Source organism: Solanum pennellii, chromosome 12, assembly GCF_001406875.1.
Source record: "Solanum pennellii chromosome 12, SPENNV200".
Lineage (NCBI taxonomy): Eukaryota > Viridiplantae > Streptophyta > Magnoliopsida > Solanales > Solanaceae > Solanum > Solanum pennellii.
The window spans coordinates 34,738,323-34,753,153 of record NC_028648.1 but is presented as its reverse complement, the minus strand read 5'-3'; the positions used below and the strand labels follow the sequence as shown (position 1 = coordinate 34,753,153).

Here is a 14,831-nt window from a genome sequence, read left to right as displayed (position 1 = left end):
ATTATTATTATTATTATTATTATTATTATTATTATTATTATTATTATTATTATTATAAAAATGGAGAATCCAATGATGATGAAATAGATGAAACAACATTCATGACTATAGGAGATTCAGACGCTGAAGATGCTGAAAACTCTGAGGTTTGTTTTATTGATATTTAAAAAAATGAATCTATTTCTAAAATTAAATTAATCAGATTGTTGAATAGGTTAATTGATGACTTTGAATAATTAGCATGTGAAAGAGATCATCTATTCAAAGTCTTTGTAGACGAAAAGTTTAAGTACATGAAACTCAAAGATGATAAAACTGTAACTGATAAATAAAACAGTTGTTTAATGAAACATATTGAAAAACTTGAGTCATATAACCTAGATTTAAGTCATAAATTTTAAGGATGACAATTACTGAAAAAGGAAATTGAAAAATGAGAACTAAAGAAAACTTGAATTTTTTTTTGAAAAAATGCAAAAATGACTATTCTTTTGAAAAAGAAAAGGGGAGAAAGTTAAATATTAAAATCTCAGATAAAAGTAAAGCTTAAGAAGGCAAATAGATGGATTCACTCATCTACAATTGTCAATCAATTGAGTGAGAGAAATCACAATGAGAGAGCAGACATTGGTTTTCATAATGACAAGGCTCTTGCAACTGACTTGTGCTACATTTGTGATAAAACTGGTCATCCATCTACAGAGTGTTCAGTTGCTAATGATGTTACTAAAAGAAATACTAAATTGACAAATGAAAACAGATGTATACATGTTGGCAGAAGCAGGTCCATCAACTTGTTGCCTAGATGGGCGAGAAAAAATTTGATTCACCCTTTTGATTATAAGAAATGACCCAAGTTTGTCTGGGTTCCTAAGACTAATCCTTAACCTATCTTGTAGGTGAAGATGAAAAAAAGCAAGTGATTTAATTCATAAATTTCTTTCGCTCACTTCACAAAAAGGGGAATGTGTCATTTTAAAAAAATGAAGCTAATGCATGTCTAAGGGGGAAGGAAGTGATATTATTTTCAAAAAAAAAGAAGAAAAAAACTGTGAGGATTAAAGTGAAACTGATGAGAGTGCATTGGAACATGTTAACCACATGTTTTCTTCGTTTGACAGACTAAGGGCATATTGATAGGGGAACAATGAATCTTGAAACTGATTTATCCATAAAAGTATGTGGTTGCTTAATCATGTTGTTCTTTGTCAAACAACAATTGATGGATTTTGACACTAAGTAGGGAGCATTATGAAAAGAATAGGTTAGACTTGGGGATGATTAAGATTGTATGAACTTCCCTCAATGATTTGCTTGAATAATTGTTCTCCTTAAATTTATGAGCTAAAATTTTATTCAATTCATCCTTACACATTTAGTTGTGTGTCCCAATTCCAGATCCTTAACTTGTTTTAACCTAATTTCGTATTAGATTGTGCAGAGAAACGGTGAAAACAAGCAATGATGATCACAAAATTGCTCTTATCAGGTATGTTATATATTGATAGAGGTAATATTGTATAAAGTGAAAAAGTTGAACACTCATGTTCCATGTATTAATTGTTCTAATAGAGAATAAAATAATCGTCCAAGTGCAAGAGTCTCATTCTTTCAAATTGTTCTCTCTCACTTTGTCTTCTTGGAGTTTTTTGCAAGTTTAAAGCATAAAGTTTCTCATTTTCAGTTTATAAGGAAGAATCAACTCCTGAAGCACATTTTTTTCCTTTTCCACTTTGAACTCCCATCTAGAAATCAAAAGTGTCAACAAGATGCCATTTAAAAAGAAGATTTTAGAGCTAGCATGAAAAAATGATAACATGATGTCCCATCGTAAGTTTGAGGAATACTCAATTCCAATTCATGCATGGACTCTCCAAACAAAAAAAAAGTTATTGAATAGATGAACCATGTTGATCTACATGCTCCAATGAGGAAAATTGGCACTCCAATGAAAAGGTTGAAGTAATATTTCCACTGATAAGATTGTTGAACTGGAGGTTGGTCATATTGCTTATAAAATAATCAGGTATGAATTTAAGCTCCACAAACTTATCTTGATAAAGAAAGGGTTGAAGATGCTACAATTATTTGTTGGTTGACACTATTATCTCCATTTGTTCCATTCTTCTCTTCACTTCTAATGTTAGTGCCTCTGGCTTTATTCTACTTATGTCAAGTATTAGTTTTTTTATTAGTGCTCAATAGTTTTTGCATAATTCAGTATGACTTCGATCTTATATAGAACGTTGTATGAAAGTTTAATGAAATGATTATCTATTGATTTAATGACTCATGTTCTTGCTCTCTATAATACATTATTATGTTGCTTCAACTTGTTATCTGATTGTATTGGTGATAGGCAGTGGCCATGAATAGTTTAACTGATCAATCTAGCTCGTGTATTATAGGATTGACCTAGCTTTTCAATAATGCCAAAAGGGGGAAGATAAGAGTTGTGCATTGTTTATAACTCATTGACTAACTTGTTTCATGTTAGTATTTCATGTTTCAGTGCCTACACATAAAATTGTTTTCAATGCACAAAGAAAAGAGGTGTGTCATCATCTAAAAGGGGGAATTTTTTGGGATTTATGCAGTTTTGATGATTGACAAAGAAAGATGAAACACGTCAGTCAACATGGTCCAGAAGTGCACTGTCACGAACAGTTGAATTTGAGAAAGCTATTAGAATGAATAAAGACAAGAGTGCAGAAATAAAGAAATGGATAATGTTAATTTAATGAGAAAATCCAGTGGAAATAGACATCTGATTAACTGAAGAATCAATGAGTTTGCTTTGAAGGAGTCTAAAGAGGCAAGGAATGTTAATTGAAGAAAGAATCTCACTTAAAGTACAACTTGTCAAGTTACTACAAAATTAAAATGTTGGAGTTTAATTACAATACAAAAGAATCAATCAATGTAATTTGAAGAAGGAGTCTAAAGAATCAAGGAGTTTAAATTGAAGAAGGAGTCTTACTTGAAATAGAACTCTAAGTCAAGAGAGTTTAACTCAATGAGGAGTTTGAAGTGAACAATAACTCTATGAAGAATTGTGCTTAAATAGAAGTGAATTCATTCAGAATACTTGTGCACTTACAGAGCTAAAGAGTGACTGAGAAATTTACTTCGCAAGTGCTATCAGCGAACTGAAGGAACATATCGAAGAATTTGATCCTTCTACAGAGTTTATGTGTTAGGAGTTTTTCGTTGTGAATGAGTCTTAATGTAATCTTAGTTCAGTGAGTTATAAACTGAACTAGGAGTGTTGTCTTCAGGTTGTGATAAATCGAAGAGTTGGGAATGCATACCTTGGGGGTTTGTGTTGAAGGTTAGGAATTAGCGTTAGTTTCTAGGATTACAAGAGTTGTAGTCTAAATCCTTAACTTGAACTTAAGGTAGATTGAAAAGTGTGTAATATATGTTCTGTGGAGGCTCGTAGTTTATTAGTGAAGTTGGGTAAATTCTATTGTGGAACAAGTCGTGATTTTTACACCTTTTGAGCCTAGTGTTTCCACGTAAAAATATTGTGTTTTTTTACTTACTGCCCTTACTGATTTGTTGGAACACATTAGACAACCTGTTTCACACTTAGGCAAAAAGTTAAAATAAGTAAACTACTAGGTCGTGCAGAATGTCAAATTGCCTATGCATAAAGAGTGTGAAATCCCCTACAGAAAAGAATCACATACAAGTGTGAAAGCTTATCAATTTCAAAAAAAATAATTTCAATCAGACTATAAAAATAATTTCTAAAGTTCAAATAAAAGATCACTATCTATACATTAACTAAAACATTTGAGGTACAATAATGGAATAGAAATACATAAATCAGATAAAAGAGAAGAAAAATTGGTAGATTTTAGGGAAGAGGAGTTGAAATTAATGAAAAAAAATAAAACCTAGAAGAGGAAGAGAATTCAAACTAAAAAAATTGTTTATAGATGAAGTGTAAAGACATTAAAAGAACATTTGTACTTTTGGATAAAAACACATGGAGAAATATTCAATGAACACAAATCTTAAAAGTCAAAAGGTTGTCATTAACTTTCAGTTTAATTACCAACAAGCACACATGTTGATACATTTTCAAAAACTCACACTTTTAATATAGTAGAAAAATAGAGATTACTGAAGAGAAAATTTTATACATCTGATGGAGCATATATTTATACAAGATATCTATACAACAGTGCAATTGTACAAGAAGCAAAATTTTAAAAAAATGAATTGGTAATAAAAGATCTATCGGCATAAAAAGACAACAAGCATAAGATGATAACAATATTTTGAGAAACCCGAATTAATCAAAAGGGCAAAAATATTCAGAGAAACCCTTATTAACCAAAACGTTATCTATTTACTACCTTATTATGTTTCTATTCATTACTTGGAAAAACTCTTCAACTATAAACAATGTTGATCTTCTTTTATTTTGAATATAAGAAAATAGAGAGTGCATAAAAATTAGTCAAAGAGAGGGTGTTTATTAGTAGAAGGGAGGTCTTCTTTCTGTGTAGCGTTGAATTCAACTCTTGTTCAAAGTTTGTTGAGTTATACTTTGTAATAAGGTTGTTGTATCTTGGAGGGGATAGGTCAACGACTACTGGTTGACCGGTAAAAAATATTTTGCTGCAGTGGGCTTGAATCTCCTTATTAGAGAAAGCAAGATATATGTGTCTCAACTTGAACTAATTTTATTTTCAATTGTAATTTGTAATCTTGTAAACAAATATCATTATCATAGAATTTTTTTGGAAAATATTTTCTATTCACCAACTAAACATGAGAAAATGAATCATAAATTCACTTATTTTCAGGAAAACATTTTCCTTCGTACCAAACAACTCCTAAATTGAATAAATTTCTTTAGGTATCACGAGTGCAAACTAAATGTCAATGTTTAGGGTCTTCATGAGAGAATTTGGAGAAGAAACCCTTAAAGAATTTGTGAGTTTAAGGGGGCGTTTGGTATGGAGGATAACATTAATTTTTCATCTTTGTTTGACTTAAATGCTCGGAAAATGTTTTACAAATCAACTTTTTTCTTTAAATTTAAAGAAAATGATTTTCCTATCAAAATTAAGGAAAATATTGTCCAAAATTCTGTTTTATCCTTTAATTTTTTTCTTACCTTATTGATACCAGTACCCAACCCTCTCCATTCCAAAAAAAAAAAAAAATTTCTTATTTTTAAATTTTCAAATATATTTTTATCCCTACCACCACATCATCCCCTTCTGCAACAAAAAATAAAAAATATTATTGTTGTAGATGTAATGTATTGGAATGGTATAAGCAGTCGTGCAATATATTGATATTATATATGTAGTGTATAATTATGTATAGATATAATGCATTATATGTATTAATATTATATATATATTTATATACATTCCATAAATAGATTATGTAATGTATTATTGTATAGTTGTGTATAAATGTGTATATATGACATACATACTGTATGTGTGGATAGTTTACAATAAAAATGAACATTTGTATTTTTTATGTATTGATAGTCTATATATGATGTATAATCATATATCGGTGATACATACATAATACCATCTTTAGAAGATGAAAATTCTTTTTAAGCCATCCTTTAATAAAGTCACAACGATTACAGACTGATAATGTATCACTGAAAGGTGAAATTCCTTGATAAGCTTTTGAATCATGGAGAATGAATTACAGTACAACTCAACAATTATCTAAATTAATCTCCTTTTTAATTTAACCACTAAATTTGAATGATATCTCTCATAATTATTAGACTAGAACACACCAACTTAAAATCAAGCTTTCAAATAATTTAGTAAATGAAAGCTTATAATTTTACGGGTTCAAGTTTAATTTTAATCTTTTACATGTTATAATAGACGTGATAGAACATTATCTATTAAGATAGTTTCTTTAAAGTTACTAAATATTCAAGATTGTAAATAAAAATAGTTCAATCAAAACTAATATATTTTTTTGCATGTTTCCTGATTGATCTTTAAAAAATAACATTTTAAGTCATTATCTATTAGATTAATACAACTTAATGGAAAAATAAATTTATTTTTATGAATTTTATTTTTAGAATCAAACTTAATTGGAAAAGAAAAAAATTAAAAAATATATGCCAGGCTGGTGAAAATGGAAAAAAATATATTTTCCATAACAGATTATATTTTATGGGTTAAGCTCAACCCGCCCGATACCTCCCCACTGCCTACATAATTTTTCCTTGAAATTTCTTAGCCAATTTTTTTCTCCTATCTCCTTATGAATCCATCTTTAGTTTAGTTGGTTTGTTTGTCCATGCTTAAAAGCAACTTTTTTTATTCGCGTTTCACAAGATTCATTGACTAACTCAACTATTTACTACAAAAAGAAATGGGCCCTCCGGCCTTCTTTATTGCAGCTCAAGTGCAAGTCCAATACTTGCTGTTGTGATTCATGTCCATCCCTTTACTGTTGATGCATTCATTTTTTCCCACAATTTTTTCTAAAAGAAAAATAATACTATTCTGTTTTGGTTGGCTAATTTGATGATGAAATTAGATGTTAATTGTGTGTGTACATATAGGGGGGGAGGTAAATAAAATGGAGGATAAATCTAGTAGAAGAAAAAAAATGAAATTTGATGTGCAATAAACGTGAATTGTTTAACTAAATAATTTATTAAAAATTTAAAATATCGTGAGAAAGTCATATCTAAAATTTTGAAACGATTCAAGAGAGGTTTGAGTTAATCAAGATTGAAAAACGGGAACAACTTCCAATGTATAAATATTATATAAACAAAGTGTATCAATATATATACAAATTTGATATATAGTTATACATCATATATACATAGGTATACACTCTTTATACAATATAATAAATTACACAGCTATTATATAATTTTACATGTACATGCAATTTATTTTGACTTTTGATTACCTAAGCAGTTATGTAAGAATCTTTTTAAGAAAATGAATTAATTAACCAAAATTTTATTGTTTTTAATTAGTGATAGATCAGGTCAGTATATGATCACTAATTCAATTATGGGAAAAATTTCAAAATGTCAATATTTTGATATTTAATATGATTCATTGTCAATACTTTTAATATTTAGTAAAAATATCAAAAAAAAAATTGTTAAAAACAGAAAGAAAAAATTAAGGGGAGAGAAAAATATTCGAAAAAAATAATTGCTTAAAAGTCTTATGAGTTACAAAAATTCAAAAACAAAGAACTAATTGACAATTTATCAAAATACATCAACTTCCATCTCTTTCTTCTACTTTCACCATGTTCTAAAAAACACGCCTATCATTATTGTTCTAAAAATTCAATATTCAATTTTGTTAATTTTTTTTTTGAAGCAGTTTATTCTACTAAGGCATATTTTGAGGTTATGAAATTATAATTTATCTTTAAAAATGTCTGAAATTTTATGAAGTTATTTGGCTATCATGTTAAGGTTATGAAGTTTATGTATCTCATTTTAAGAAATTTTCCAGTATTCAGAATACAATGTTCATGTAGTCATGATATAGGTATTCATCCATCTTACATATGTAATTTATTTTGCTTATTTTTCAATATTACTTTGTATACCAAATAGTTTGTATTTAAATTTGATTTCATATTCGTCCTAATGTATACTATAAAATGTGTATTTAGATTTGATTTCGTATCCGTCCTAATGTATATCATAAAGTTTTGTATTTATATTTTGATTTCGTATTCATTCTCAACTACAAATAGCCAAAATACAGTTTATTTATGTATTCATTATATGTGTATTCATCCTAATTGCATCAGTCAAATAGTTTTGTATTTTATTTTGCTCATTATATGTTTATATCAACTAGTTTATTTTTGATTTCGTATTCATTCACAATTTTAAATAATCAAAATACAAGTTTGTATTTAGATTATCACTTTGTAAACATAAATTTGACTACAAACTACAGAATATTCAAAATGTTTTCAAATATTTTTGTGAAACAACTAAATACCTAAATGATAATGTGGATTCTACTAAATTTGAAATATAAAAACAAATCATAAAGATCGACAAAAATTATTGTAAATACTAAAAATCTGAAATACATAAATATTTGATGAGTAAGTTAACAAACTCACATAAAAATAAAAAAAATGACAAAAAATCCTCAATACATACAATCCGAAAATTCAACATAATTTGTGATTTTGAAAACAAAATCTGGCCAAATAAATGATGAATTCAAAAATACCTTTAGCAATCGAGAGATTTCTTGATTAATCTATAGATCTGAACAAATTGTTACGAACTTGAATAATTAGTTCTTCAACAATGAAGAGAATTATGGTGAAATTTTGATGAAAGAAAAAAAAAGAAAAGTGAAGATGGGGATGGTGAAAACTGAAAGTTGACGAAAGAGGAAAAAACTTGAAAAGTAAAAGATGAAAAATAAATTTAATGGTACTAAAGCTGAAGTTTAAATGGGTAATGGAGGTAGAATTTGATTCAAAGTTGGACTGTTTTGAGAAATAAAATTTGAATACAAATTATTTTCTAAAATATTGACATTTTAACATTTTCAATAATTATTTTAAAGTGTAAATATTTTTACTAATTAAGTTGAGAATTGTGACTAATTTGATAATTTTTCCTTCAATTATAACATCCAAAAGTCTGATATGAAATTTACTAATGGTATTGTATATATAACTTGAAAAGGGCTTTCAATTGTAATTTACATGTAGAAGTGTTCTAATCTATAAAAAGAAGTTTTTATGTGATATATAGAGACTAAATATTATAGTTGTTATGAGTGTATATAATAATAAGAGTAACTTTCATATTTAGTAAACATAAAAATCATATTTGTATGTTTGTTATAGAGCATCAGATTGTATAAATCGTTGGGGGCATTAGATTTGTATAAAATCGTTGCACCCTCTCTAGTTTGTATAGATCGATGACAGCCAATACAATTTTATGTGTTTTTATATCGGCATAAAATTTGAGTTTGTATATAATTGAATTGAAATAAGACAACATATCAAATATCTTTCTCGCTTTATACAAACATAAATTATACATTGTATTTTGTATAATTTGTGTTTGTATGGAACGAGAAAAAGAGAAAGACAAAAGAGAATTGGGCAGAGGAAGATTTATATTGTATAACTATAAGTGTATAGGACGGAGATATATGTATTTGGATGTATATATACAATTTTCTCTCGCTTTTTACAAATAGGAACACAATTTGTATATATTTGTTTGTATAAAGTGAGAGGCGAGAGAGACTGACGAGCGAGAGAGGGAGACTGGCGAGCAAGAATTTCATGGGAGATAGGCAAATAACAAAGTTTGCTACGTGTTACAGTTAAATCATTTGAATTAATAGTTTGCTATTATATACAATTTTCCTTAATAAGAATGATATAATAGTATTAAGAAGGGAAAAAATTATGTTTTAGAGAGTAAAATGGAGAATTGGGTTGAAGTTGGCCACCCTAAATCACTTTTTAAATATTTTAATATTACGGAAAAAGGCCTAAAATACCCTTGAAATATTAGAAATGATACAAAATTACCCTCCATCCACCTATTGGTTCCAAAATGCTCTTCTCATCTACCTATTGGCTCCAAAATACCATTCTCATCTACCTTTGGATTCAAAATTGACCACTTATTTAACGATTTTAAATTTAAACTATTTAAATATTTTAATACATGACTCTGAACTGTTTGTTATAATTTAACTTATTAATATAATTTATAAATCAATCTACTACCCGCCGCTACTAATTAAACCACACCCAATTAATAAACCTGACTCATTACTAATGCAACAACAGAAAAACTACTGCTAATACTAAAATTTTGAGGTGAAAATGTCTATAGGAGTAGATTATCTTACATAGAAGTCCTCAATCAAAACATATTATAATTCAAGTGTCTAATTAAAAATTACCGATAAATTTAAAAGTCTGACTATGTTCATCTTAATTATTCACCCGTCTCATTTATGTGATCTTACTTAATAGATAATTCTTTTAAAAAGAATGTATTAAAGTTTTAATATTTAAAACAAATAATAAATATTTATTAAATTATATTAAAAAAATACATGAATTAATTCGAAATGTACTACTTCTTTACCTTTAATCATAAAATTCGAATTTAAGCTTGAAAGAGAATCATATTGAAAATATCCTCATAAATAAGCGGTTCAACCGAAATTTAATTGGACTTTCAATTCAGACTCGAATAATTTTGAATGTCATTTTCAGGAATCTGTAATTTCGTCGTGTTTTTTAATTGCATTTAGGGCGATTTTGATATTAGAGTTGATTTATTAATTGGGTGAGGTTTAATTAGTAATGGATGGGTAGAGGTTGGTTTATAAATGATATTAATAAATTAAATTATATCAAATTGTTGAACGCCAAGTATTTTATAAAATTATTCAAATGGTTTAAGTGGTCAATTTTGAACCCAAAGGTGGATGACAAGGGTATTTGGAGCCAATAGGTGGGTGAAAATGTCATTTAGAAGCCAATAGGTGGATGGAGAATACTTTTGTACCATCTCGAATACTTCGAGGATATTTTAAACCCTTTTCCGTTAATATTATTTCATTATGCAACACTTTTAATTTAACATTCTATAAATTGTATGTTTTTAATGAAATCTCTTATATACTTAATTACTTTTTGTAATAGTAATTTTATATATAAAAGTTAGCGGTATGAATTAATTTTCTTACGTATGATTTTTTAAAATATAATTTATGTTAATTGTAGAATAAATTATACTATATCCCCAGAAATCAGAGAATGAGTTTACTGTGTGTGAAATCAGAAATGTCAAGTGTGATATATTATGGTGCATCCAGTTTTGCATTCACTGTCCCAGCAAAGAGAGTGATTTCTGTTGATTACAATGCACAGAAATACAAAAGCAAAAGAAAACAACAATTCACACATACACACATATGTCATAATTTATATAGCATCAAATAGTGGTATATCCATACAACACAAAAACATTTAGTTGTAAATAAAAAAACAAAATTCTCATATTAAATCTAAGTGACTCCAAAGATTTCCCATGTTCACCTGATTCATGAGAACTAGGACAGAAAATGCTACAAATTTATGCATTATATTTGTAAATCATAGAAGCATCAAACCTCAATTTGAACCAACGATAGAGAGAACATATGTGACAACTAAACTTTGGTAATCACAGAATATCGATATTATGTGAAAAACCTGGATCCGTCTCTACTTCTAACTTGTGCTCCCGAGACTGTTCAAATTGCATCACCAGGCCAATAATTAGAGAAAGAGCAATATGCTTGCCTTGAATACCCTAAACATTAGACTCAGTCTAGTAGGCAAACAACACCTAAAGAAGGCATTACAATGATCAATGCAACTCCCTTATGGACTACAAACAACAAACACAACACAAATGCATTATCATTCTCCAAAACAGATCGACGACGTATTTTCTTCTCCCAAGACTAGCTCTAACAAGATGGGAAACGGATCATTCAACAGTTTCACAACTTCTCTTCATATCTCCCCTATTACTAGGTATTAAAATCACAGAAGTTGCAATATCTGATTCCAAAACAACTTTAACTTCTCATAAATAACATAGTAGCTATTCAAGTATGTTGTAGCAGTAAAAGAAGATAGTAGTACACCACCCGCAAGCAATGTATATTGCTACAACCAAAAGAAAAACGAATCAGGTGGTCAAGATCATATCAATGAAATTCAAGAAAACCGCCATTTATAGTAAATATGAGAATTAAATTACTCTTCAAGAGAAGAGAAAGAACATAAAATCCATTAACAAAAAAATGTCTGACTATTATCATTCAAAAAAGTTGTATAATCTCAGGGTAATGCAATACAGATGGAAACAATAATGAATTTACCCAAACGCTTCATGTCCTCCTCCCCTAAATTGAATCTTCACTATGGCAAATGAATTTACCGCTCTCTCACAAAAAAATCCCTCCCAGGATTACCTCAACATTTCTGCACACAAGGTATAACCGTATTTAATACTGCTACACCACAGTTACCACTTATCCGATTAAAGCAATAGAGCCCCTCAAGGTGCAACCAAAAACCTGCCCCTGAGCACCTCCTTTGTTGAGAAGACGTTGCCAACTGTCGTAAGACCTAGCCATTTTCTCTTTTGCAGTTCCCGGGCAAAAGATATTTGTACTTGTCTGGATTTTCAAACAGATAAGAAGGAAGATCAATTGCTGAGTACGAATGGGGGATAGGCCCCATGTTGCCGATAATATCCTTGAACGTGTACTCCTCAGGAAGCATGTCATATAAATCAGCTCCTTTACAAATGACATCCTGAATCCTTGTAGGGTTCAGATAATGTGAAAACCTCACTCTATCACTGTGGCTGTAAGCTTTCATCTTGAATATAAAATCACTAATGTGGCGGAAACAAAAGCTACAATGCCAACCTGCATCCGCCAAAATGTAATCACTCTGACGATAGTGTGCATATCTAGTCTTACCACTCTGATACCTGTGGACTGAAGCTCTCCAGCTTCTGTGCTTAATCTGAAATTCAAATGAGTACAGGTAATTCTTCAGATGAAGGTGAAGGACATGAGGAATGTCATCGCACCACCTCAAAAGATTAATAGTACGAGCGCTAGGAATCTCATCTACGTCGGACATAATGAGCAAATCATCATCCTCAATACCAGCAAGTTTCAGAAGTTGGTCCAATGCTACTCTCTGATATGCCTCTTCAACAAATGGATTTTCACCTTTTTTATCTCTTCCGGCAACGTTTCCATATGCCAAGCGAGGCTCAATGAACTTAAATTGGTCCCTATTAAGTGCGAAATTGTGGAGTTTAGGCAAACCAGTAAATGTTGAGTTTGACTCAAGAAGCACAAACTGAGTGATGTAAGGATACAACTCCTTCCATCTGATTTTAAGCATATCGACTTCATTACTGAAGAGAACAGCATCAAAGACACGCCTAGGATATTCACGAATTCCCCATCCATGTAGCTTACAAATATCCTCCATTGGTACATTCTCATGGTAGTAATGAGTAATTTCAATAAAGGGCTTCGGAGGAGATTGCCAGAGAGGACGGAGGAAGTAAGTAATTTTCTGGCCATGCAAGTATGCACCAACTATGAACATTGGCACAAACACAACCAAAAAAATGAGAGCCTTCAAATCTAATCCTCGAAGCATACACCGTAGTCTTGACATGCTTAATGTAGTGGGTGAATCCTGCTGCACATTAAAACACTAACTTCCTAAGTACACAACCAAAAGTAGTAAATCTTTTCCTCTTCCCTTTCCAAAGACAAATTTATCAACCAAAGAAACAAACAGTTTTTCCTTCTTGAAAAATATATATACAAATAGTTTTCTCATGAATCCTTCAAGATAGAGAAACAAATTAATTTACTGTGCTATGTATACAACCATAAGACTTGAAATTCCGAACAGCAAAACAAAGGTTCAAAAACAGTGCAATCAGAGGAAACAGGGAATTTCAATCCTTGATCTGCTGATACAAAACAATTGGAACATACACAATTTTGTCACCATAGAAAAAATTATTTTGCAATTTTTTATTTTATTTTAGAAAAGAAAAACTCTGGCTACAACTATTTTCCCATCAATTCTGTATTCTGGGTTTACAGATAAACCATTCTAGGAAAAAAAAAGCAGCACATTCTAGAAAGAGAGAAACATGTGATCTTGGGAGAATTTGAATTGAAAAAAAAAAACAATGAGAGGAAAAATAAAGTGTGCAATTGTGATTATTACCTGTCCACAAACATCTGGGCAAATATCATCACTCTTCTTCGAAGTGTAATAGTAACCATCAGACATCATTACAACCAATCTATTGAACAAATGCTTGTTAATTGATACCCCTCTTTCCTGCAGTCAAAGATCGTTAATGGAGGAACTGCAAACATTCACCCACAGGGCTTCTCTAATCGACAATTCACAACTTAATAATAGCCGTTTTCTGGGTTCTGACGGATATATATTATATAGAGACAGAGAAGCCTAGTTGTAGATAGACAAGGGATAGAGAAAAATAAATTTATGGACCTACTTCTAATTTTTGCATAATATCGAGGGCATAATACATAAATAGTTGGTCCGTCCACTTCTAACTATCATAATTTTTATTAATATTTTAAGATGCATTTTTCATCATACTTATATGGAAAAATTACAATTTATAGTATTTTTCATGTAATTTTTGAATATCTATTTTCTTAATTTAAAATATCAAATTATTATAATCTAATTCAACTTTAAAAATTAATAAAATTGACTTTCAAAAATACAACATAACAAATAAAACTGAACAGAAGGATTATAAATCTTAGATTGGCTATTACCTTTAATTTTGGTGTACATAAATAGTCACTTAAATTTGTACAAATTGAACAAATAGACACACATTCGTCTTACATACCAATTTTATAATTTACGTGACCTCCTACATCTAATATGACACATAGCATATGTGTATCTGCTTATTTAATTTTATACTAATTTAGATATTGTCTTATCTGCTCAAGTTAAATCAAGAATTAGGTTTATATATTATGCTCTTTCACATTGGTTGCGGGGGAGGGGGGCTGGTGTAATTAATTATATTTTGCTAATCCAAAAAGAAAAGGCCTTTCACATTCCTAATTTAAACATAAGTGTCACGACCCAAAATTAGACGTGATGGCACTCGTCTTATCCCACCAAGACAAGTCAGCCTAAAACTCAACCATTACAATAAAGTGCGGAAATAAAAT

The 14,831-nt window shown here is 29.7% G+C and overlaps 1 protein-coding gene across 2 annotated transcripts; it reads right to left on the bottom strand.

Annotated features, from left to right (window-relative positions):
• Positions 1–11,787: 11,787 nt before the first annotated feature.
• On the bottom strand, positions 11,788–14,117 carry LOC107005700. Of its 2 annotated transcripts, none has more exons than XM_015204344.2 (2): positions 13,831–14,117; positions 11,788–13,284 (listed from the first exon to the last, which is right to left on the bottom strand). In XM_015204344.2, the coding sequence occupies exons 1-2, from the start codon at positions 13,897–13,899 to the stop codon at positions 12,187–12,189; spliced, it is 1,167 nt and encodes a 388-aa protein (XP_015059830.1). In that variant the 5' UTR covers positions 13,900–14,117; the 3' UTR covers positions 11,788–12,186. The 2 variants fall into 2 exon arrangements, with proteins under 2 accessions (XP_015059830.1, XP_015059828.1); XM_015204342.2 differs by having other exon boundaries at positions 11,788–13,287; positions 13,831–14,116.
• Between the last annotated feature and the right edge of the window lie 714 nt (positions 14,118–14,831).